At 40.6% G+C, this 26,067-nt stretch overlaps 1 protein-coding gene across 3 annotated transcripts; it reads right to left on the bottom strand.

The window, feature by feature from the left end:
- Positions 1-1,621: 1,621 nt before the first annotated feature.
- On the bottom strand, positions 1,622-25,877 carry CCDC134 (coiled-coil domain containing 134). 3 transcript variants are annotated; one of them, XM_044455555.1, is made up of 9 exons: positions 25,641-25,877; positions 19,259-19,342; positions 14,488-14,583; positions 10,299-10,411; positions 7,849-7,970; positions 6,645-6,729; positions 5,928-6,109; positions 5,010-5,081; positions 1,622-3,433 (listed from the first exon to the last, which is right to left on the bottom strand). In XM_044455555.1, exons 4-9 carry the CDS (start codon positions 10,399-10,401, stop codon positions 3,308-3,310), a joined length of 690 nt encoding a protein of 229 aa, XP_044311490.1. In that variant the 5' UTR covers positions 10,402-10,411; positions 14,488-14,583; positions 19,259-19,342; positions 25,641-25,877; the 3' UTR covers positions 1,622-3,307. The 3 variants fall into 3 exon arrangements, with proteins under 3 accessions (XP_044311490.1, XP_044311488.1, XP_044311489.1); XM_044455553.1 differs by having other exon boundaries at positions 10,299-10,416; positions 25,641-25,874; XM_044455554.1 differs by lacking the exon at positions 19,259-19,342 and having other exon boundaries at positions 10,299-10,416; positions 25,641-25,874.
- Positions 25,878-26,067: the final 190 nt, after the last annotated feature.

The raw sequence follows: 26,067 nt of genomic DNA, 5'->3' as shown, positions 1-26,067 counted from the left end.
AGACCATGCCAGCTGCAACTGAAGACTCTCCAAGCTCAGAGTTCTATCTCCTTTTTCTTATGGCTGTCTAGACACCATCTAGCAGCCATCGGATTGCATTCTCAGTGTGTGAAAATACTAGTAGGATGTGACTGGACGTAACATCAGGCAGACAATATTACAAACTAAAAACAGAGACTGGATTTCCTGCTGATAATGATGAGGGGAAAGCATCCAGCTTGCCAGAAACCTTAATGCAGAGTAGTTGATTGCTCAAAGGAGCAAAGGAGCAATCAACCCAACACAATTTAGCAAAATGCAAGGTGGCAATACCAAGGAAAGCACATCTGCCACGGCAATTTTTACAGCTTCTCCAATTGCAAGACTTCTAGAGTGTCCCAAAATACTTGTTGGAAATTGCTCCTTGGTGGATTATTTTCTCTCCAAGTTTTTGCTAACAGGCTGCTCTTTCCTCACCCAACTAGCCCATCCCTGGGTACAAGTGGCTGTAAAAGCAATAAAGAATCTGTGCTCAAAGATGTGTGTGTGTGTGAGGGAGGGGGGGAGGGGGGGCAGGAAGCAGAGATTTGTACCATATATTGGAAAAGATTTACCATGTAAATTGCAGCCCTTTCAAGTAGTCATGTCTCAAAAATTGTATGAAAGTTAGGAACAGACAAAGAAATGGTGTTCAGGATTCCATGAGCACTGCTCCACTGCTCATCTTGTGCTTGCTTCCCCTTCATGCTTGTGGTTAGTGGCAGCTTCATGTGAACAGGACCAACTTGTGCACACTGAGCAGCAGCAATTGAATAGAAGATTTCCACAAATCTCCCCACATCTGCAATAATTTTCTTCATAGATTAACACAGAGCTGATTCAGTCTGCTGTTGAAATTTGTGTAAATTATGAGTTTTGTGCATAAAGAACCAGTGATTAAGAACAAGGTAAAAATTAGTACAGATTTGACAATTAGCAAATACTTTCAGCAGATATTTCCTTGTGCTTACATTCACATTCAGAGCTTTGAATGGGGCACGCTTGCATGTTTTGTGAGCAAAAGCAAAACCTAAATTCTCATACATCCCTAACGAAAGTGAATATGCAGCTGTTGTCTATGGTAAAGTGACTACTACTACAAACCAAGAACATATGGCCAGTTACTGCCACACACAAAATATGCTTAAGGAAAATCAAAAGCTACAGGTTCTTTGAAGAATGTATAGCCCCAGATGAATTTTGTGTGCATTTTGAGCTGTGTGCTCTTTGTTAGAATCATTACCAAAGAATGGCTTCCTTTATACATCCTGCAAGCTACAGAACAGTCCAACTTATTCTAAAAAAAAGGTGCATTTCTGCTAGGGAAGCAAAATGAGTAATGTATAAACACATGCATTGTAAGTAACCTGAACTGCAGCTATAGTCTGCAATTATTTTATGCAGTTGCTTATAATTTTACTGCAGGTCATATATCTATGTGAGGTATCTCCTCTCTAAATGTCCAGCTGCAGTGAGAAGCAATTTCTACCTGGCCTCTGCTATGCCAAGCTTCTAGCTGATAATACTGTCAATCTTCAAAGGCATCTCCCACATACCTGAAACACACTCAAATGGTTCACAATTAAGTGACAGATATTGGACTTTTTTTTTCAAAACTTTCAGTTTTATTCAAGAAAAACAAAGTCAATTTCCAGTTTAGATACATATCCAAAAAGAAATCAAGCATAACTGGCTCTCTGTTTAGAAAATAAAAGTCATCTCCATCTCTGCAAACTGCAATGTCCCCTGGAAGAAACCTTCCTTCCCCATAGAATAATCTTCCTATGGCAAGAGCAAGCTACATTTTAGAGTAGTGCAATTCAGTCATGGGCTGAAAAGGAAATCTAGATCCCAAACCAGCTTTGACAGATGCAACAGGTATACCAAATTCTAGTGCTATTCCTGACAGTGAGGGGCCATTGGAGCTAGGGAAAGTACAATACTTGTTATCTGAATTCAGAAAGTTCTGCTGGTGTGAATCAATCCCAGACTGGAACAAAATCTATCCATTGTGCCAAACATCATAGTAGTCTTAGGGCACATATCCACAGTGTGCCTGTGTGCGAATCAATTTGTGAATCCACAATTCAGCCAAGGACAGCTGATCTGTACTATAAAATCAATGGCAGAGTTGGAATTTGAAATGAACTTAGCTCCAGGTACAAGCCTCTGTGGAATGCTTGAAAAGTTCAAGGAAAAGGCAGCTTGTTCCTGGAGCAATAAGGCAGTAGACTAGGAAAAAGATGCCCTTCCTTACATGATGAACACACAACTGGTAGGTGTCTTAATCTAACAGTAAGAGGAGAAAGAAATGAGAACAAAATCACACTGTCAAATTCTGCTTTCCCTCAGCGTTACAGCCATGGCAAATTGGTATCACATCTTGATATTTCAAAACAAAGGTCACTACCCAAATATCAAAGTTACCATAAAGTGAAGGAAGGCAATCTACTGGAAAGCAAAAAGCAGCCATCACAGACACAGCAGTTTCATTCCTTAGTCAGTGAGCAACAGTCGCCGAAAGAATGTACATGAAAATTTACATAACTAATACTCTCTGGCTCTTTTAGTGCCTCATCTAGAGAACAAATGAGCTCCCTTCTCCATGAGTGAAATGAAAAATCCTTCTGTGTCCTTTTCAGTAAACCTCTCACTGTGCCATGGAGATAACAATGTTTGTGACAAGTTTTGACTATTAGCAGCTGCATCAAGAGCCAGTGCTTACAAAGTCAGCTCAAAGAGGTCCACAGACTGAAACTGCTATACCTCAGTGTTATACTCCCTTGCCTGAATGCAGGTGCTCCCTCAGTGTGCATGGCCTTCAATGATTTAATAGCCTCCTGGAATGAAGAAAACTTTGACAAGAAGAAAACAACCAAGAGGAGCGCTCCTTCAAATAAAGGGGGAAAAAACCCTTGCTAGAGATTTTTTTTTCCTCCCTCGACCCCAAAGCACTCTTCGCATTGTAAAGTAGCTAAGCCACAGGAAACAAAAATACACAGAGACACAAAGAATCGTCTCCGAGAAACTCTATACATTCCAGGGACTCAGAAAAGTCTTCACACAAGGAAAGATGTGCTTAAAGACCATGATTGCAGTGATTCCCATGGCTCAATCCAGTAGTTGCCAAGGTCCCATTGAAAAAAGAAAATAAACCTCCAAAACCGAACAGATGGAACATCGACATCCTAGCATTTTCCTGAGGTCACCAAGGGAGCGGGATGTTCCTTTCCAGCTGCTTCAGCTCCCACCAGCACAAGTCACAGTGACAGGGAGGGTGGCAGCCGCATTACAACTCGGACTGTGAACGTGAGATGCGAGGCCCCTTGCGGATTTCCTTCCGCTTCTCCTCTTTCTTCCTTCGCTTCTCCTCCTCCCGAAGAGCCTTCTGGAACGTGTCTGCAGTGGGGAAAAACTGACACCAAACAGGATGAGTGCGGCTATGTGGACAGAAAGGGCAGGTCATCTCACTGCTCTGCACAAGCTTCATAGTTAGCTAGCCTAGTAAGCCTCCTACTGCTCTTACACCAGGTTCATAACTTTGTCTTTCCACTGATGACAAAATGCAAATCCAATATTAGACCAAGGCAAGATATTACACTTTTTTCCCATAGGCTCCCTGAATTCCCTATATGAATTGAAGCTCACTAAGATAGAGAGCAAGCAATTTCCCAAAACAGCGGACTAAAGGTGTGTCTGTCTGTCTATCCATCAACAGATAGATAAATAATGTTCATACAACCTTCAGTAGCATGTTATCCTTTGCCCACATAAGGGTCTAGAAGAGAGGAGTGGAAAAAAGTCATGCTGCATCACTCCCTAGTGACTGTTTTGCTCCCCTCAACTGAAACACGATTGAGGGATCTAAGGAAAAATGGAATCTGTATGGAAAGACAGTGTCAAATCACCTCTGGAACTGAGAGCAACTTAGCAGTCAGCTCCTTATTCTGTGATAGAGCAATCTGAATAACCTCAGGTAATGTCTGAAGTGTTATCATTCTTTTACATGTTTAGTCATGAACATAGGTATATGTAGGCAAAAAACATTTTTGCAGGATAATAATTTATGTGATATTATTTGGAAGTCTGCATTAGCAAGAACCACTGACTAAGCAAAGGTGTCCCTGCCCAAGCTAGATTGTTATTTCCAAATCTCTCCAATGGCAAAATCACTGTATATGTTTTCCATGTAGAAAATATAAAGCTTTTGAAGCAACTGAGACTGAGTGTGGGGTAGTGGTTAAGAGCATGGGACTGGGACTCAGACGATCTGGGTTCTAGTCCCCACTCAGCCATGGAGCCAACTGGGTGACTTTGGGTCAGTCACAGACTCTCAGTCCAACCTACCTCACAGGGTTGTTGTTGTGGGGATAAGATGGAGGAGGAGAATGATGTAAGCTGCCTTGAACCCTTTGTAGGAAAAAGGCAGGATATAAATTGAAAAATAAATAAATAAACTGTTGGTTTCTTCATTTTCTGACTGCTCTGCAAGTGTTGCTAAGTGGGTCCAAATAATTAACACAGAGAGGGGCATTGGCACTTGCCTCCGCCAAAATGCAGCACACTACACCAAGCACTGATCCACTGAAAGCAGCTTGTAATAATGCGCAATTCTGTTTGCTGAACATGCAAGTTGCTTCCAGGGATCAGCTGTGAACCCAAGGGGGACCTGTACAGATTGCAAAGGGAACTTTCATAAGTACCAAGTTCCCTTTGCAAGTTCCCTATGGAGGTAACATTCCACACTACCAACTCAACATGGAGACAAGCATGCATTTCGCTGGCTGTTCAGGACCCCCAAATGGGAAGATGTTCTCCAGTCTCAAGTGGGAGGTAGGGGTGGGGCAAAGCTGCTGTTATAATTAGTGACTCTTAAGAATTAACTAGGCATTTGTTAACATATAGCACTGCCAATTTCTTCCTTTACCATTCCCAAGAAAGCTGCCAGACAAAGAGGAAAAACAGGTAGTCTCATGATTTTATTCTCTTACTTCAGAATTGTCTGTTTTAAAGGGATTCCGGTAGTCTGGGGATCTCTCGCTAATTCCCAGCTCTTGAGCCATCTGCAGGAAAAAGTATACCAAAATGGTGAAGATCAGCTCATATCAGTATGATTACCTTCCTTCTATCCCCTTCTTACCAGTCGCCAATAGATTTTGCACTAAAAGTCCCCCACACAAATGGGGAAAAGAACTATCCACAAAAACAAGTGCAAGTACCACATTGCAAGAGGTCCTCTCCATGTGCCTTTTGTGCTGAGCCACTGATTCTACAGCTCACTTGACAGCTCTGCAAAGGGTTGGCATAGGCTGCACCACAGTGTTGAGTAGCTTAAAAGGGCAAACTTGACAGATGCAAGAGTGTGCATACATGCTGTGCTGTTCAGCAAGCATTGTTACAATCACAGAACTCTACAAGAAAAAGTCTTCCTTGGAGAAATGAGTATGTGACCCTTGCATAATTCAGCTGTGGATCCCACCAAAACACAAACGTAATTTAATTGCTGATTTCTTGCATTGCCTTACACTTATTTTGGGAAGTAACAGTCACTCACAGCTTGCCAGTGGTTAACTGTGTATTAAGATACAGATATTCATTTATGGGTGGTTCCTCGTGTGTGGAAGTTTACAGAAGGTCCAAACAACATCATCTTCTACTTGTGACCCTCCTGTGTTTTTGTACTGTTTCTTCCATCTTTTTCCTTACTACAGAAAATCCATTAAAGGTAAAAAGATGGAACAGGCAGGCAGCACCTTCTGATTGCTAGCACCAGAAGCCACAAGCTTCATGCTGCATCCTATACAAGTACATTTTCCACGTACTTACTAATCTTTTACCCCATTTTCCCTGCCTATGATGCAGCCTGGAGAAACAAAGGAAATGAGAGCAGCCAAAAACCATTGCCTTACCAGTCCAAGTACTTGTGAATGAGGACCTTGGTCAAATACACCTGTCTGATTGCAGAAACTGATCCCCCAGCGGATTAGATTGTTCCAGTTGGAGTTGCGATCAAAGTAATGGTGCACTATTTTGGGAAAGCGCAGGACCACGTCGCCAAAAAAAGCAGTGTTCTCTACCACATGGGAATATGCTAAGGGAAAGAGTCACAATGGGGGGGAAATCAAGAGTCACTCTTATTTCTCTTATTGACTCTTATTAAGTCAGAATTCCAAAGCTAATGCATGTAAAGGGCTTCTTAATCATCATTTAGGACATAAACTAGTCTGGCTATCTTGACTTACGTATTCATGTATCTGGTATTAAAAATAATGCTCTGATAGGATGCATTTAACTGACCAGAACAAAAACGGCATTCAGTCCTAATGATCCCATATGTCTCTCTTTAAGATATCCCTTCAATCGTTAACTTTCCATCATGTGCTTGAACAAAATAGCAAGATTCTGTTCTACTTCATGGACCATATGCTATGTAATCTCACTTGGCTCCATTCCCATCCCAGGACCTTTACAAAATGTCAGAAATGATGACACATAAGAACAGAAGTGACAGGGGTGGCTACAGAATGGCAAGAGAGATGTAATGCCGTAACAGCCTATCATTACAAACTTAATGGATAAAGAATGATGGATCCTGAAACCAAGATTAGAAAGCAAAGAGCTCCTACCATCCTTCAGCTTCTCATCCTGAGGGAATGGCCCATCTGGCGGAACATCTGCTGCTATCAGTACTGCCCGTGAATCTTCAAGAACCTGCGCATCACAACAGAAAACCATCTCAGTATATTTCAGTTCTGCCAAGAACATCCTTCCTACACTCCTGGGCTGACAGCAATAGCCTCTTCTTGGTTCCCCCTCTCTTATGCTTTGTTGCAAGCAGATGCCTATCTGATGTAGCCTAGACAGTCCAGAGTACTTGTGGCAGGTGTTGCTACAGGAGAATAAACTTATAACATATGGAAATCAAAATTGTTTATACATAAATACAAATAAAGACTTTGAAAATATGTCATAAATCTGCATGGGAAACAAGGACTAATTTTCCTGGACCAAGACTGCAAACACAGATTCAAACAGGCACATACAAGCTGCATGACGATGCTACATTGCACAATATAAAAATGGAGTGTGTTGATCCAAGCAAGGGGGCTATAGAAAAATAGCAACTGTATGCAGCAATTATCATTTTCCCTGTAGAACACAATGCCATGTAGCAGAGAACAAAATCATTTGTTGGGTACCAAGAAGAGCGACCCAAACAACAACTCTTACTGTTGCGAGCCGCCCCGAGGCTTTGGTGAATGGGGTGGCATAGAAGTTTCCTAAATAAATAAAAATAAATACTGTGACCTGAAATTTTCAAATTTTGCTCTGGCTAATGTTCAAAGAACAACAACTGATAATTATGGAAGAGGTACTGAAGGTGATACCTGAGGAGGATGCAGAACATATTGGAAGATCAGGGTTATGCTTAAGTAGTTATCTTCCATAATATATTCAGCCTTCCCCAACGTGGTGCCTTCCACGTTGGACTGCAGTGCCATAGCATGTTGTAGAATTTGAAGAACTGTAATTCAACATGTCTGGGGGACACCAAGTTGGGGGATGTCTGACATTCAGTAACTAACAGTCCCCAAGAGGCTGTTTTCCCTCCATCTACACCCATTTGGCAATGCAGGACTGAGCAACAACTACTAGGTTGGTTAGCAATCCTCTTTTAAGATGGTGGTGGTGTCCCCTGTCCTCCTTTCCCTCCTCCTATAAGGCAAGCTGTGGTTATATTCCTCTTCGTTTCACCATACTACTTTTAGAACTGTCCATTAAAACATCAATGGTTAAAAAAAATCTGATGCTCAGTTAGGTAAGGCTCACTTTGAAAAGACCCTTGAGCATGATGTCTATGATCTTGTATTGCTGGTTCACATCATTGAGCTCAATCAGATTCTTCAGTGCATTCATCTGGTCTTTGCGTTTCACTTCAAACAACTTCTTATCTGTGACTTAGTCAAGGATATGATACAGATCAGAACATCCAGAACTGTGCCCCATATTCCGCCCACAACCCAAAGCAACTACTCAGAGCACATTCCACAAGTCTTTTGTCTATCATATGGTCTGCTTCCAAAAAAAGGGTGGACTTTCCTTCAAAGTCTCCAACAGGACTGGCGAGGATTCTTTGATCACTGCATCAAAGTTTATGAGGAAGGACCACCAGATAGAGATAGGACACACATACAAAGAATGCCTGCACTCCTTAGGCTGGTAACCTGGGCCAAAAAAGGAGCTTCAAGTAGAATCTACTGTAGAGCAGGGGAGGTAATTGCATAAAGATTAGAGGACCATTCAAAAAGAGTACAATTCCTATTACAGAATAAAAGCAAGGGAAAAGCAACAAAATACTTCTCAAATATAAATAAGAGAATCCTATATGGTACATTCCTGGAAGAAAAGTGAAGTTTTTTTTACATAGAGAACTGGTCTTCACTAGGGTTGGAATGAACCCTTTTGAAACCCATCCCTCCCTCCATCCCTAAGCTTCCCATCAGGTGCAGCTGCCCAAAGAGCAGCTGCAGGATGCAGACGAAGGGTGCTGTGAGTGATTGGACCAGGCACCATTCCCAGTGACCCACCTTCTTCCCCACCAGCACGGCTGGTAGTGGCAGCGGTAGGCACAGAAGAGGGGCACTGTTCCCACATTGTATGGGGCATGATTCCTGGTGAGTACCCCACAAATACTGGGAGCACTCACCAGGAACTTGGACTCTGAGCCACTGCAAAGCAGACTGGAGTTCAGGGAACCAAGTCCAGGTGATCCAATGGATTCCCACCACTAGGATTCCTTGCACATTCCTAATATTTAGATCACTTTCATAGTGAAAAGAAAAACACATACTAATGGAATGAAAAGTGTATACCAACATCTCAAAGAGTTCTATGAACAGAAGCACTACTCTGCCTAAATGTCTGGGATACTACCATGGGACAAATAAACCCTCTCTGTATTTCTGCATGAAAAGACAAGCATTTTGACAGGGGCATAAAAGGTATAAAAACCACAAGTCAATAACAGCTAAAGGGTTGGTTCATATGATCAAACCAGTCACCATGACTTATTTACCATGGTGGGTCTGCAATGATTTGTTCTGCATCCAACTGTCAACCATGCAATAGATCATGCGTTATGTGAGCTTTAACCTTCAAAGAACCCCTGTGCCTGGATTCAGATGGCATAACAAACCATGGTGCACCCCCACACACAAACTGCTTGAGGGTGAATATGCAAAATGGCTGTCACTATGTGCCATCATGGCTTACATAATCCATGGTGAACTGCAGTGATCACATAAACCCAGTAAGCAGGTCAGGTGGATAACATCACAATGCATCACTTGTCCTACACATTTTTCCTATATGCCAATAATCAACTAGTGAGGAAGATTGCACAATGCTGAGCCAAGCTATTTTGAATGCTATTCTGTTTTAAAAAATCAATATGAAAATGTGAAGTGGCAGGGGCACAGGGAGAAAGCAGACAATTTGAGGTTGCTGTTTTTTAAGTGGAGAGGGAATAAAGTACAGATATTAATTTTTTTTAAAGATAGGTTTAGGTTCTTTCAAATGGACAGCTCCTAGCACTACCAATCAAAAGATGTTATTCAGCTGATCTGTCTTTTTCTCCTTAAGTGAGAAAGAAAGAAGATGGAAAAAACAATGGGAAAGCCCAGAAGGATCATGAGTGGAAGATTATGTCATCTGGACCACTTGTAAAATTCCATGAATGAGGCAGGGAACCATAAAGGCCTTGTCTTGAAACACCCTTCAATAAGTGCAGGGCAAAGTTACAGGAAACAAGAGAAACATGCAACTGGATTTCTGGTTGATTCTATTTTTCTTTAAAACCATTCCTGGGGCTCTTGTTTTGATTGGACAGACTGAGCCCTTTCATCTCAAATCAGTTCCTGCCCCCACAAGAAGCTGCTATTACTCCACTGGGAAAAACCTAGAAGTACCTATATAAAATATTTTAGTCATGTTATATACCAAAGAAGAAGGTCATTGAAATAAGCAGAAAATGGATGCAATTGTCATTCAGCCAGAACATACAAAGAACATAGCCCACTGAACAAGACTCCTTCTGGCATATGCGTAAATACATATGTGTAGATTTTCTGGCATCTATAATTTTCTAGACAAATGAGTACATTTTCCAAATCCAGATTCTCCCCATATCCCTTGCTGGGAACAACTAAGTCCCCAACAATATTGTTCTCTCTCTGTATCACACATACACTCTCAAAGCCAAAATATCTGAAGAAGGATACAGATTTCTAATCCTGAATCTGTCTTTTTCTTCTCTGTGTCAGCAGTGACGTCTCTAGATAATATCAGGGTAAAGAGAAAAATGCAGGCCCGACAGTAATCCATCCTTAAAATCCTAGACTGGAGAGAGTAGTAGTATGGGAGAAATACTCTAATTATATATATGATTTTGTTTAAAACACATAAACTCAAAGATTCCATGCTACCAACCAATTTTATGCTCATTAACATAGCATAATTCCACCTATGCATAGGTTGCATCATCAGTGGACCTTGTCTTTACACTTGTCAGAGGCTGTGATCCACCATTTTTCATCAGAGCCAACCTGTATGTTACTTTTTGTAGGGACTGGAAGCATTTCTCTTGCTAAAGAGCCTTCTGGGGATGAGGGAAAAAAGGCAAGGGGAATGATTAGAAAATGTAGGTTGGATGTCAAGACCAATGGATTCAAAGCCAGGCAGTAGTTGAGACTTAAGAGTCACTCAGCTTTAGACTAGGCTGTAGGTCAAAGCAAGCCTGCTACTGAGAAAGAGGGCAGATGAGTCATCGGTACTTCCAGGGTCCCAGTGTCAGGAAAAGAAGGCCAACTGACTGAGAAATGTCAGTCACCCCAAGTAATTGCCCTCCTTGAGGCAAGAGGATCCATCTCTGAGGTATGTGTTGGTAATCTGAGTTTCAAAGGGAGGATGGGTATTCAGTTTAGAATCAACTTCTTATCGATAGTCTGTATCTTCTTAGCAGCTAGCATTCTAACTCTGCTTCTTTTGTCACTGACTCTTAGAGTTCACTTTATTTGTAGTCTGATTGATTTTCATTAATGTAATAAACTGTTTGCGTTACAAAGAAGGGCATTACTGCCATCTGCTTGGAAGGAAGGGGTGAATTGCAGCTTCTGCACTTTTCTCTTGGTATGGCAACTATGAGACCTTCATAGCCATAAAAACTGTTGTATGCAAATCCAAACATGTTTCTGTCCCTCCCTTCAGCTAGCATTTTTGCCATTGAGCATCTATGCAAAGGCCTCAGTCAGTGCCTCTCCTGCTCAATTCCTTCCCAATGTTGTAGGCACACATTTCTGACATTTACAGTTTTTCAACAAGGAAAGTGAGTGGGTTCTCCAACTGCACAGAGAGTCCCTAAAGGAATAACAGTTATGGCTCCGTCTGTTGTCCCAGAAATAGGGGACTACAGAGACTTAGAGGGGGGAACAGAAGACCGCTGCTTTGCAACACTGTTCTTCCCATGGCTTCTTCCATGGCATCAATGTCCACAGCACAGCACTCAAAAATACATCGGTGGAGACTCCTACTTTGCTGCCTGGCAAACATCTGCCACTGAGACTTGTCTCTGCATTGTTGAAGTAGCTGTAGTCCTTGTGAAAGAGACATAAATACAGAAGGCAGTGCTGATATTCTCACTTATAACAGGAACAGACAGCGGATATATTTCCATGTAGCAGAGGTCCAGGAAGAAGTTCAGTTCAGTTCCTAAAAAGTATTTATTTATTTATTTGATTTCTATCCTGCCCATGGCACCCTGGGTGGGTTACAATATATAATGGTTATATAAAATACATAATGGTTTGACATCTTTTAGTACCTGCAGCATTTTTTAAATATAAATCATATAAGGAAAGTGTGTGCTATTGTCTCTACATTTTTGCAACTATTCCAATAAAAAACTGTATGATGAACAATGAAATAACATTTTTTTCAGAACAAATGCTTGTGGTGTATTTGAACAAACATGCGCATGGGGTATTTTGGTTATTAAATACTTTTAAAATACATTAGATTACATTAGATCACTCCCTAATGATGCCAGCATAAATTAACTTTATTTGGAAAAAAAATCTCTCAGAAAATGCATGTCTCTTGATAACACTAGCTGTTTCTGGAGGCCAGTAAGCCCTGGCAGCCTCTGACTGCTGCCACATAGAAAAGTTATGAGACCAACCATGGAATCTACAGAATGGCACTGAAGATGTTAAGCCAGTCCCTCTTGAGGTACCTCAGAGGAACTATCTATCTATGTAAGGAGAACTTGTGTGGCCAGATTCTCAAGGCTATGCAAATATTAAATACCACAAACTTTGTAAAGATTTTGTGAGAGCTGTGCACAATTCATATCAAGAAACTTTAAAATTGAAACACTCCTCTCTAACAATGGAGCTGAAAAAGAGGCTGTGTTTTGATCTGATACTTATATGGAAAGTGCAATTTCACGTTGGAATAGAAGTAGAGTTGAAAGGGGTCTATGGGGCAATTGAGTCCAACCCCCTACTCGACTTCCACTTTGATCACCCATCCAGCTGCAGCCCTGCACCTTTCCAGCTTAGAAAAGGTAACTTGACATGCAAGCTCAATGTGTACAGAGGGAAGGGTTGTGGATGTAACATGGAGTGCAATTCCATTACATACCCCAACTGCACAATTATGAGGACCCAAGGAACAATACTAATCTTGAGCCATTTGTCCTTAAATACAGCATGATGGCTGACAGAAAAGCAGCTCTAAAGTAGATTTAAAAGCTATCTATTTGTGGTAACTTTGTGAGAAAAAGCCTTTACCCATTAATTGCTAGAAACACCTACACTCCTGAAATAATTATGACAACAATGAGATGGTTTAAGGTACTGAGCTTAGACATCATATTACAGTATTTACATGGTATTTCTTACAAGAGGACTTTCCCTGCTTCCTTCCTTGATTCACAGTACTGCTGCTTAGCAGGATACAGCCTACGGCTTAAGCAACTGGCCCCCTGATGTACACTAGTGACTCATCCATTTTCTGACTGAATGCACCATCTTCAAATTTCAAGTGTTCAATCTTTCCCCAGTTTTCTAGGGAAATGCATTGATCTAAGCCATGCCTGCTTGCACAAGCACACTGTGCACACTGTTGGGGCCACTCTACTCGCTTCATAATGCAGCCCCTCTCCATAGGCTCTGGGTGTGATCACAGCATTCCATGCAATGCTGAGAACAATGCCCACAGCAATGCTAATTCAGAGCCACTGAGCGAAATGAAAGGTGTGGCTAGATCTATTCACATGGCACTGCCTGGAACACCAGGTCGGAAAACCATTTAGGATCTAATGCTAAAGAACAGATTTTGCAAGCAAAACGTTTTGTTTCATTACTCTTCTGTTACTGTTCACTTTCCTTAGATTTGTACATGCAAATCATCATCATCCTTGCTACACATGACCCATCATTTTCCATTTCCAAGATATGCCCAGCTAAGAGGCTGGTGTCAGCATTAGTTCTTTAGTGATCTTCATTTTCACTAGCCCACTGACTTCAGAGCTACTGACCCAACTGCACTCTGTTCCTGTCACTTTCAAGATAGGATACACCATTTCCATTTAAGTAGCATGAACTTGGATACTTAACAGTCAGGTCAATCTGACTTATTCCTTATGTAGGCAAAGATCTTCCAAGACATTGGAGTGTTGCTCCCCACTTGTTCAGCTATGCATTTTTTAAATGCCACTTTTGCCTATGGATTAGAATATAGCTATTCAGATTCATCTTCCAAATCAGATTAATTTACTCTACTCCTTGAAGAAATGCCATCAATGTAACTGGTTCCATCAGCATGATTCAGTAAGCCCAAAGACTTCTGAGCTAAACACAGCAACCAACAAGACTTTCATGGCATCATTGCCTTGCCTCATTCACAGACTTTTACAGGTCTTCTAATTCTCCCCTTCTAATTCTCCCATGTTTTCCTTCTGTTTCTTCTACATTTTACTTACAGCAGTAAGTAAAATGTAGAAGAAACAGTAAAATTAGAAACTATTTTTCCAATAAGACAAAAAAAATGAAATGGCTGCTAAATGCCTTCTGACTGGAGGAGGTAGGAGCCCCCCAACAGGAGCGCCCCCCCCCCCGGAAGCATCATGAATAAAGCTTGCGCCTCCATTTCTGCAGCAGGGTCTTCCATTTCATGTCCTTCACCAGATCTAAGCTACTGTCCCTGGTGCTTTTGGAATATGTTTCAATGCTCCATTTCAAGTTTGGATGGCTTTCGGGGAAAGGAATCTTCATAGTACTCAATGCCTTCTTTCAGAGTGTCTTTATCCTGGTTTCCCCAACCACCCTGGTCTTTCGAGTAAATTGAGATAACACTATGTGCTTCACCCAAGCAATCAAGGTAGAGATCTGTATGTTTAAGTGACTTTACCTCTATATGCCTCACACTTTTTGGAGATATCCCTTCATGTCATAAAAGCCATTCTTGATGTGAATAGAGCTGTCATAGTCACCTCCTATGGAATGTCTAAAATACAGAAAAGAAAAAGTAGAAAAGATTACACATTAGCTCAGAAGAAAGAACTCCATTGTGGCAGAAAAGGAAGTGAGCAGTAGAGGCAGCAATCTTGCCCATTGGAAGAAATGCTTCAAGGTAAAATCCATTAGTGGGGTACAGAGGGCTAGAACACCTCATATGCCATATTCCAGAGGTATCTAAGACACATGCTCAGAGGCCATGCAAAAATGTGTTAGTATGTCCACATGTGTATGTAAATAAATGGCAAACTTTCAATCCTAATCTCTGTGTAACTCCTACTGGCTTGTAAATAGCCACTTACCTAATCAGTTGTGGAGAGCAATTAGCTCCTCCAGGCAACTAGTCAGGTAGGTTCTACAGCAGTAGCTAGTAACTGGTGGGGAGACTAATAACTGATGAGGTATTATCTGCATATCTGCATCAGCGAGAGCAGAAAACTAAATAAAACTGTCTGTGGATGGAGGTCTTATTACTTAACTACTGTTTGTTCGTTTTCTAACAGCAAAGTCTTTGCCAATTACTTTGGGCATCTACTGCCAAGTCAAGCCAATGATTAATTTGTGCAGTAGCTCATTCAGATACCATCATATTTTATTACTAGAACAACAACTTCATCTCCAGCCACCTCTTCAGTTTTCATCCACATTTCTATGCCTAAGCCATTAAAAAAACACAGCAAAACGTGCTGGAAGGCCATCTTCTGACCAATAAGAATAGGAAAAGTTAAATAATGTCACAGATAAAAGTTCAATCAGACAGTAAGATAACATTCAATTCTTAATGTGAAATAGGTGCCAGATGTATTTATGTGAAACAGGGCGGAGAATTTCCACATTCCTCCCTAAACACAAAATGTAATAACAAGTGCAGCATTTAGCACTTGAGAATCACAGCAAAACATCTAAAAGGAACCAAGTTGGAGTACGCAAAATTCCAGGTAACAGTATGCAAGATTCCAAATTACATGGAGTGGTATGTATTATTGACTATTATTATGTTATTGTTTACTGTAACCTGGCCACAAAATATTTACTTCCTGCACTAACAAGCATGAAATTAGAGACTGTCATAATTATCCAGAAATGTTAATGAATCCATAGGTTGTGATTTGAACACATGCTGAAGTTTTACAGCACCAATCCCTATGTGTTCTCAGAAAGAAGTACTATTAAGTTTGATGAGGCTTACTCCTAGCTAAGCAGGTAGTCTAAAGAGGTAACATCTCAAGAGATAGATGCATCTACAGAGAAAGCTTTTATAATCTGTAATCATTTTTTCTGCATATGTTTATTCAAGAGCCTAAATCTGAGATCCAACATCTGAATCTTCAATCAACAGATTCTACTTTACAGTACCACAAATTTAGATAGATGGGTTTTTAGAGGAAGGCCTGAATTATCAACTTAATGAGTTTTGAGATTATCAACACACATGTGGATACAAATGATTGTCTGGTAGACATATACCTACTCCTCCAAAAAGCGTTTGACAAAGTCAATCACCAAAGTCTCCAACAAGACACAAAGAGTATGAGTAAATGGACCACTTCTGTAGTGAAGTCCACAGTGTGCCCCCCACCCCCCGGGCATGTAAGCAGCCAGGCTGATGAAAACTCAAGCAGATGGCAAATAGCTCCAAAAGGTCTCTCCAAACTGGGTGAATGTGTGGTGAAAAGAAGGTTAAAAGTGTGCTAGCATAAAGTGATGTGTATATTGGAGCTATTAGTCCTAATGACATATATAAACCAGCAGCATCTGACCAAGCAATGAATAATCAGTAAAGAGATCTCAGTTATTGTTGAAAGCTGCATGACAGCATCACCTCAGAGTGTGGTTGCAATGCAAAAAAGTAAATTTCATGTAGGATGTAAGAAACAAACTGAACAGTATGGCTGGTATGACAATGTTTTCATGTAACTCAAAGTTCCCCTCAAAAGATATATTGTGAACCTGGGAAAGATGTAAAGGGTAACTCAAATGATGTAGGGAGCACCTGCCCTACAAGAAGACTATGGAGCATTTTAGTTTTTTAAAAAGGGATAGGATATAGATTTAGTACAATATAGTATAATAGCCAAACTTTTACCTTTGCACTTTATTTTGGAATTGTTCTTTAAAAGCAGCAAATATATAATATGTAAGCACATAAGCAAATGTAAACTAAAACAATGAGGGTAGAAACTAACCAGGTATGGCTAGTTAGATCCTTAAATGCATGCTGCTGCTGCCACCTCTGAATATGGCATGTTTGTTTCCAGTTTTGTAGAGACCCAGGACATAAAAACAGGCTCTGATTTATGTTTTATATTCTTACATGATATCATACATTCATATCCAGATTATATTTACATTGCAATTACTGACTCCTAGGAATTTGAAATATTTTCTCAAGTCCTTCATGCTGTGATAGAAGGAGCATCCTTTCGATTACTGAGATGCCAAAACAAATTCTGAAACAGATGGAGCTGGCTAGTAAGAGATCTGTTGGTCCACTGGGAACCTGTAGTCCAGACTGTGAAATGAATGTCAAGCCCTGTATACACGGTTGTCTATAACAGAACTCTCACAATGAGAAATAATGGATACTCAAAAGCTTGTTTATTCTGTGAGCAAATACAAAGCAAGTATTAAAGGCTGAAAAATATGTGTGTGCTGCAAAATTCACACAATAGAGAGCAGGCAGCCTTAAGTACAACAAGGGTCAATCAGCTGAGCTGGCTTACCTCATGTATTATTTTCATGAAAACAGGGAAATAATAAGAATTTTCTTTTTCCCCACATATCTAGACCAGCAGAAATTAGAAACAGTTAGCCCAGGCTGCTGACCAATTTCCACTGTGCACTCCAGTACCTTTTTGTTGCTGAAATTCCTGCAAATTATGTTGTAATAGGTCTAGTGCAGAGAACCAGAGGCCTGGGTGCCAAACCTGCTCCTCCTGGTATTTCAAGTTGGCACTTGGGAGTTTCCCAAATGCCACATTCTTCCCTTGGCCACACCAGATTTCTTCAACCACCAATCATTTAGTGGTTTCCAGGCTTTTCTGCATTTCTCCCCATTGTAAAAGCTTAAAATCACTCTCCTAAGGCTTAATTAGTGGCAATCTGAGTTTTAAGCTACAATACGCTGGTAGAGAGGGGGATCCTGTCTGCAACTGGGATGAAGTTCCCAAGAGCTTCTCTGAAATTGAATTCAGTTCAGGCTAAAAGAGGTTCTCCGCCCCTGAACTAGTAGGATCTTTGTCTGATCCAGCAATGTACGAGAGGTCTTCAAAAAGCTTCCACACTTTTGACTCTATTTATTAAGAATTTCAAAAAGAAATTACATCTCTTTTCTACAGTCACCTTCCTTTGCAATGCATTTTTCCCAGCATTGTACCAATTTTTAATGCCATCACAAAAAAATATTAATTTATTAAATAAAAAAGTGCAGAAACTTTTTGAAGACCCCTCATATTTCTTATGTTAAGAAGAAATTCATTCTTGGAACCATGAAATACAGATTAGTTAAGCCTTAAGATATCACAACTATGTACTGTTGCTTTTAAAAATTTAACACATTTCGATGAGCTATGGTGATTTGGATTTTAAAGTGACACTTTTACTCAAAAGGCATTAGTCCTACTTATTAAGGTGAGGAGGCACATGAAGAGAAGCTGAAGGGCCCTGCTTTAGGAACTTTGACACCAAGGGCTTGATCCAGATGCAGACATTTCCAATCAAGCTGGCCAAAGGGTACTTCCCACCCCCTCTGCCTCACAACAGCCAATTCAGCCCCCACAAAATGCTAGTGGTTTGGGTGAGCTTCCCAAATAGGGTGAGCTGTGGTGCATGGAAAGGGAATGCTCAACAATCAGGTGGGGGCAGCTAATTTGCAGAGATCCCCCTTTCTCCCAAACTCCAACACCCCACCACACCCTATCTGAATCCAGCCAACCGGAATTCATGAGCTTGGGGTTGTTGCTGGGCTACAGAGAACAGTTTCCCTTCCCCTTTCTCATTTTAACTTCACTTCCACTGAGAATGAAAAAATAAAAAAAATAAAATGAGAATTTGAGCATTACACAATTGTAGAACTGAAGAGGCTGTTTTTATTAAAATAAGTTATCAACCAAGAACCCAGGCAGATCAGCCATGCAGAAAATAAAATGGGAAGTGGGAACGTAACTGACCCATGTAACCACATTTCAGAAACCATATCTCAGAAGAGACCTATGAGACATCAAACTGAAGCCAAAGCTGAGTGAATCTAGATCTTATTCACAGATGCTTGAGACTGGCCTAGAAAGAATTGTTGCCATGTCAAAGTCAGAATCTAAATGTTTATTTACATCAGTTTTATCAGTATGACAGCAAATTTACATTAATTTCACAAATTAATGGCTTGTGACATCATCCCAGTGACAAAACTTCCAATGCTCCTGATTTCTCTGTTCTAGCGTGTACACTGCTAGTACCCAGTCATATTATTTTAATTATGCTTATCTTAAGCAATGACAGTAATTGAGAACTGTTGTCTTGAGAGCAAGAAAAAAAAATACCAGTTGCAAATTACTGGAAGAACACCAAGGTTATCAAAAATTGATATGGAATCCTGCCAAAATAATGGAAGTGAAAATAGACAAAACTTGGACAATTTCCAGGAAAGATAACCAATGCAGACTTACCTGACTGAAGGATCATTTAATAAAATCAGAAATACTTCCAAGAAAACACACATAGGACTGCAGTGCTCAAAAGCTTTGAAATGTCTGAAAAACAAAATTGGAAACAATTGCATTACAGACTAGGATTAATATTTCTTTTACATCAAGGTGTTCTGTTTACTGCTTCTCCATAAGAAAGTATAGCCACTTCAGCATATTATTAGAAAGCTATGACAAATTCAGTTTACCAAAATTTTTCAGTAATCAGCCATTATGAAGTTTTCTCTAATCCTTGTAATCATCTGTCTCTGCCGAAACATATAGTGAGAAAGACAAATGGTGGCAGCTAATGTACCTTTATATCACGTTCACCCAACACTCCTAGTTGCGGCACCTAAATATCCCACAGAAAACTATGTTCAGGCCAAGAACTACATTCAGTGAAGTTAGGTCTGTCTCCTGAGAAAGACTAATAGATATCAGAGCAGCTGGCTGCTCCTAATTGGAAGGTTAGTAGAATTACCATTTGCTGCCAGGCTTTCTGTGTTTCCAATTTTCTTATGGCCTCCTAACCATTATCTATACAACACAAAACAATACTGAAAAAATCAAACCAGTCTTTCATTTGGAATGCTTAAACATTTATACACTGGTTCAATAAAATCCTTTAGATTTTTCCAGCACTCATAATCACACATTCATTTGTTGGGGATGGACAGGGTGACAGGAACATCTGGCTTAACTTCACCGATTTTAACAAATACAATAGCATGCATTTAAGGACTAGTTCTGTTCTTTTCAGGAAGAAGGTGACATAAGTAACGTACATTTTCAAAACTTGCAAAGAAAACACAATGATGGTTAAATGTTATTTACTATTGTATTTTTATCCCACTTTTTTTTGCAAGGAACCCAAGGTACTTTACATGGTCTTCCACCTCTCCAGCTTATCCTCACAACAACACTGTGAAATAAGTTAGGTTGTGGGTCAGTGACTGGCCCAAATTCCCCAAGTGTGCTTCATGCCTGAGTAAATACTAGAGCCTGGATCTCCTATCAGCTCAACACTTTCACCACTATACAGGCAGTCCCTGGGTTATGAATAAGTTCTGTTCCATTCATCTTTAGGTTGATTTTTTATGTAAGTTGGATTTTGTTATGTATGTTTATAGTTGGCCCTCCATATTCATGAAGGTTAAGAGTATAGAACCCTCATGAAAATGGAAAAGCTGCAAATATCTCTAGCCCCAACTCACTAGTGTCTCCTCTTTGCAGCAAGGAAATGCAGGAGAGATTTCCCTCTCCAAATGGGCAGGCATGCTTCAAAGACCTCCCTCTCTACCCTTTCACTCCCCCCTAGCCCACTCTCTGGTGATGCTATGGAGGCCTTCTCTCTCTCCCCTTTAGCTTCCTCTCTCTCTATAATGATGATGATTTTCCACAGTTTTTTTTAAATTAATAGGCTTTATGGCAGCTTGTTTGTTAAGTACAGGTTGTTCGTAACTCAGGCATTCATAACCCAGGGACTGCATGTACCATAATGGTTCTCAATTTTAAGGATCTGTCATTATATGAGTTGCATAAAACAGTGCATAAATTTGTACAAAATCATGACATGAAGGGATGATACATTCTCATTCTTCATTTCACCCACAAAACCCTTCTAAATTGAGGTGTTCAGATTCTACATGTATGCTTATCAAGATGCCAAAAATAATGAATGAGATAGTCACATATATTTGTTTCACTTCATATTACTAATTAGTAAAGGATCTTTAAAATAAAGAGTGCCTTATAAAACTTATTGCACAGCACAATCTAGTGTATCTCGATTCAGAACAGAATTGCACCAAGTTCAAAGGGGCTTCAACTCTATCATGGCTACTTCAGTTAGCCCGACAATTATTCTATTCCTTCAGCTTGTATATTAATTTTTACTAATTGTCAATAGACAATGGATTGGTTCACACAACAGAACAAGCCAGAGCATGGGTCTAGTGTGGGTTGTCATGGAATCATGGGCTGTTGTGGAAATACAGGTTATTGTGGTATGAACCCAGGCATGCTACCAAACTATGTTTTTCAACCATGAACAACTCACAAAGAAAATCCATGATTTGTTCTTGAGTTGTGAACTCTAGACTGTTTGTAGTTGACAAACCATGGATGGATCCACACAACAAAACAACCTACATTTCAATAATTATGCAAACTCAGCCTGTACTCTGGCTTTTCATGTTGTAAACCAGGTTACTGTGATCCAAGTCTTATTCCTATTTTGCTGGCTCAAAATGGGTCATTATACACTTAACAGATTTTAAATTGGTTGATTTTTGTAAACTGCAATCCCTTGTAATTTCTTACTTAAAGAAATTATTCTGTTGTTAGGTAACATTGCCATATTTTTTGCTAATATCCTTGGAAACATCACCATGAGTTGTTAAATTCTAAATTAATCCAGCAGAACTGATTTTTGCAACCAACAACATGCTGAGAGACACATGGACTTAGAAAGAAGTGAGCCTTTCAAAGGCACAAGGCAGTGTTCAGTATTACATGGTTGGCTTACAACTAAACCCATTGCTAGCCACACCATTGGTCAAGCCCAGCTTCAAAAGCTTTGTAGTGGCACAGTAAGTATGACTTTGGTTGTGAGACGAACACACAGTAAAACAATGCAATAAACAATGCACTTAACCATGTGGCAGACTGTGCAGGTGGCCCTCAACCAACATTCCCAACAAGGCCATATTGTCATGTGCTCATATTGTCATAAAAAGGTCATTCACAGCTACAGAGAGATATGAACCCAAGTCTAAACCCAGCAACTGATATATTGTATTAAACAGCATACTAACACTACCATGTCAAATAAAAGAGAAATTCAACACTCTAGATCTGAGCTGAGCTGTATTTCCTCCAAATATATCAATGGACATCAGCTATTAAGTTCATCTCTGTTTCTACTATGAGCCAGGATAAGCCAGTGTTGGTGGACAGCCTTCAATCTAGACCCTGATCCTCTGTTTATAGAAGTCAGTAGTATCATGGAAGTAAGCAGTCACTACACTTTCCACTTCACTACTCACATCAACATTTTCCCCCAATCCCTTTTCCTAGTGTAGGGCAATTCTAAAATTCCATTTGCAATAGTAGATAGTTTGCATGATGCACCAGTGGACCTTTGGAGCAGTAGTACAGCAGTACTTTCTTGATGCAGTTGAGCTCTTCAAGAGGCAAGCAGGATTTCAAGGCAGAGACTGAGCAACTTGCAAGGCATGGTGAAATGAGTATCAAGTGTGGACTTGAAAGATAGTAGAGCTCTGAACCTCCAATCTGTGAAGCTTACTGCCTAGCCTAGCATAGTATTTTCTCTCAGCCTGAATTATCACAGAGTTGTTGTGAAGGTAATATATGAATTGCAAATACGGCATGTGTTTGAGGTGTTCCATCGAGCCTTGGAAAGGTTATGTGGGATAGGCTTAGAAGCACAAAGGCTTCTACTTGAACCCTCCTTGAACTTATTATCCTCTCCCACTGTTCGGAAAGCAAATATTCTATTCCTTTCTACCACTCAGGGGCATTCTAAAAAGCCACTGGAGTGTTATCTGCACACAGCTGTTCCATCAGTTAGGAAGCAGCAAGCACCACAAATGTAGGGCATAAGCCTGTCAGAATGTAGGGGGTGAAGAATTTGAGAAAGCGCCATTGGATAGTCTTATTTTTGCAGTCTGCCTTTCAACACAAATGCAAGGAATAGCCCAGCCCAACCCCAGAAAAAGCAGAGAATGAAATATTAAAAACCAATAGGGCATTAGTGCATACTTAACGGTATGCATATCTAGGGTTTAGATATGGTAACAGTTGCCTTGGAAGAGGTTTTTTATTTTTTGTGAGATGGAGGAACATACGCAAGGTGGAGATCAAAGTATTTCAAATGTATATCAAAATTTAATCCTCTGCTACAGCAGCAATGTCATCTTTTATAAAAATGATCTCCCTTCAGCACGGGGAAAGATATTGGAAGCATGATTAACTGGAGCAGTCTACTGATCATACCTGCAGTGAAAGATCTTAAGTAATTTGCAAACATTAAATGGAAGCACTGCAAGAGTCCCTGTGGATTTTACTTCTCTACAGAACAGAGTATGCAGCTTCTGGTAGGATCCAGCCAAACTACCAGACATCTCCCATTCCACAGGCTGGGGGCCAGAAATTAGTATTTAATATACTAAGCATATTAACAGCCACATAGATACACAGAAAAAGTGATAAAAGAACTTCCTTTCAAATAGCTTTGCCTCAATCACAACTTCCAATGAGAGTAAAAACATTATTTCAAAAGTTGCACACATTTGCAGTTTTAGCATTTACCTTTGAAAAGCAGTATGGATGTTTATAGTACCCAAAACTGAAACAAAGATGGCAGAGTCAAAACATTCTTTGTCTAGAAACAGATATAGGGCATGCTAGAGCATTTAGGACACAAGTCACTATTTAACCATTGCATCTTATAATAATAAAATACATTATTAGGTTCTTCAATTAGCTTTGAATGAAAAACTTACTCTTGGGGACAAATTCCAACTACTATTATATAGAACTCATTATATAGAACTCATTTAAACCATGAGGTTTAAATATATGGGGGCGGGGGGGAAGGGAGGTTGTTGGTGCTATTATGATACAGGGCAATAAGAGGTATCGCTTACTCAAACAACAAACAGGCAAGGTTAAGAGTCCAGTAGAAACTGCCCAACAGTTATCAGGGAATCACTGTTCTAGGTATTTCATTGCACACTATAATATGGCTTGAGGAACCAGAAATTTTGACGATTCATGCTCTATATTAAAATGCAACAGACTGTCTGATTCCCCAGCTAATGTTATCAGTTATAAAAGTGGCAAGTATAATGAAGGTTTTAAAATTGGAACCCTATGCCAACTAACCTTTGACTATATTGGGATGTACTTGCAAGTCAATATGAGTAGGATCAAAGCGCACGCCCCTCTCTGAACTATCTACTGTCAGAGAACCAAAGTAGATGCTGAGTTTCAGATTAATCAATTTAAACAGTTTTTCATTTAAATGCAATATACCATTAGCCAAGACATTATGGTGAGATTTTAGCTCAACAATGTGACGAAGTGCTTCAGCAGAGTGTTTGCAAATTCATATTTAAAAATACTTTAACCAAACTGCCATGATGAAGGAGAAACTAGCACAAAGATTTTCTAACCCTGTAATGAGCAAAATCCTTCGTCTTGTTGATGGCAATCCTAGCAGTAATTTAGCTTACTCATGCTTAAAAGGGAATATGAATGTTGAAGGTGCAGTTTCTCCAGTGATCTTAAAGAAATGTCAAAACCAACATCTCAGTCCTTGCTTCTTAGTCATGACTGTCCTCTTGCCTTTAGAAACGGTATCACCCCCCTTCCTGTCCACTTTTGGCAGGCAGGGTGGGATGAGAAGAACCCCACTGTGGAAGGAAGGCTTGCTGCAGAAAGTGAGGCAAAATGTGTATTCAGTCTTCAGCAAAGAGAAGTGCAAAAGATAGGAGATGCCCCGGCAGAAAGGAGAACTTTGCCCTCAACTCTCCCATATTTTTATTTGTGCTACAACTGATTCATTATTACTTTTACGATGAGTCAAAACGGCTCTTGTTTCTTTAAGTTTAAATTAATTTCTTTGCTAGAATATTGTTTCTATACACCAACAGGTTTATTATTATATTATTTTGTAGGTTCTCTTAATTCTGTTTGATAGTGCCACTCAAAGAGTACAAATATGATTCTGCAACACATTGGAAATCCTGACTGTCCAAGTTTATTAGGCAGACTGACAGCAGTTTAATTAACTTGTTGTCTCCCTGCCGCAAAAGTAACCCCCACTTATGCTCACAAAACCGTGGGCTCGCAGTCCTTCCAGATTAATCAACCAAGCATGAGAGAGAAGGCGATCATGGGTACGTGTCCTTCAAAAGGAGAGCGGATGTATCGCTGCCCAACGATTTGCATGAAACATCACCACGACAGCGGCGGCAGTAAGAGCAATCGTAGGCGAACTTCACTGCGCTACCTGCAGCCGCTTGGCGATTAAATGAGGTTGCCCCCAACGCTGTTGCTGCCTTAGGGCCTGGCTCTTTTGTAGGGCCGCAATATTTAAATTACCCCCTCTTCTTTCATTCGCTCATTCATTCATCGTGCCGCATTTTAATCGCGGAAAACACAGCAGCGGGAAAAACTACGAAGTACAGTACTTTGCCGCCTGCCTTGCAGTTCCAGGCAGCACTGTGGAACCAGCGGCTCATAATAACATGCCCATTGAGAATGACTGCACTGCACAGGATTAAACTACCAGTTTCCTAGGCAACCCTTGGTAGATCTATTAAGAGAACCTTACCTGCTGCCTGAGAAGAGATCCGAGTCCCCAGCCGCCAGAGCGGTAGTTCACTCTGACAACGCTGTCATGCTGTAGCGGCTCTTCCTTTTCCCGGGACCTTTCCGCGGCTGACTGGCCTTGCAGCTAGCAAACCAGCATACACTGCACTGACGCATCATTTCCTCCGTGGGCTTCCCAGGATGCTCTGTGTTGTAGTCCCGCCTGTAGCTTTGCTGGTGCCTCTCCCTCCTTCCCTCCTCCCGCTCCACTTTTAGGTAGTCCTGCAAGTCTTTGAAACACCCACGTGGATGAGTGGGGATGTCCAGGGTCCGGGTTTGCGTGGCCCTTGGCCGAATTTCGGAGGGACAAAGAGGAGAAGGAAAGGCTTGAAACGCCCGCGGGGCCTTTTCGAAGTCTGCAAGTGGCCGCGGCTTTCAAAGGCAGTGAG

This window comes from Varanus komodoensis, unplaced genomic scaffold (assembly GCF_004798865.1).
Source record: "Varanus komodoensis strain SLA01 unplaced genomic scaffold, ASM479886v1 scaffold8, whole genome shotgun sequence".
Classification (NCBI taxonomy): domain Eukaryota; kingdom Metazoa; phylum Chordata; class Lepidosauria; order Squamata; family Varanidae; genus Varanus; species Varanus komodoensis.
Note: the sequence above shows the minus strand (reverse complement) of the source record. Positions and strands in the feature narration are given on the sequence as shown.

Coding starts and splice junctions, on each gene's coding strand:
- CCDC134 (XM_044455555.1), bottom strand. CDS start 10,401: ATGGATTACTGTCGGGCCTGCATTTTTCTCTTTACCCTGATATTATCT. Junction 6,730..7,848: donor TGCTCAAGGGTCTTTTCAAA/GTGAGCCTTACC, acceptor TGTGATGCGCAG/GTTCTTGAAGATTCACGGGC. Junction 6,110..6,644: donor GGATGAGAAGCTGAAGGATG/GTAGGAGCTCTT, acceptor TCTTTCCCTTAG/CATATTCCCATGTGGTAGAG.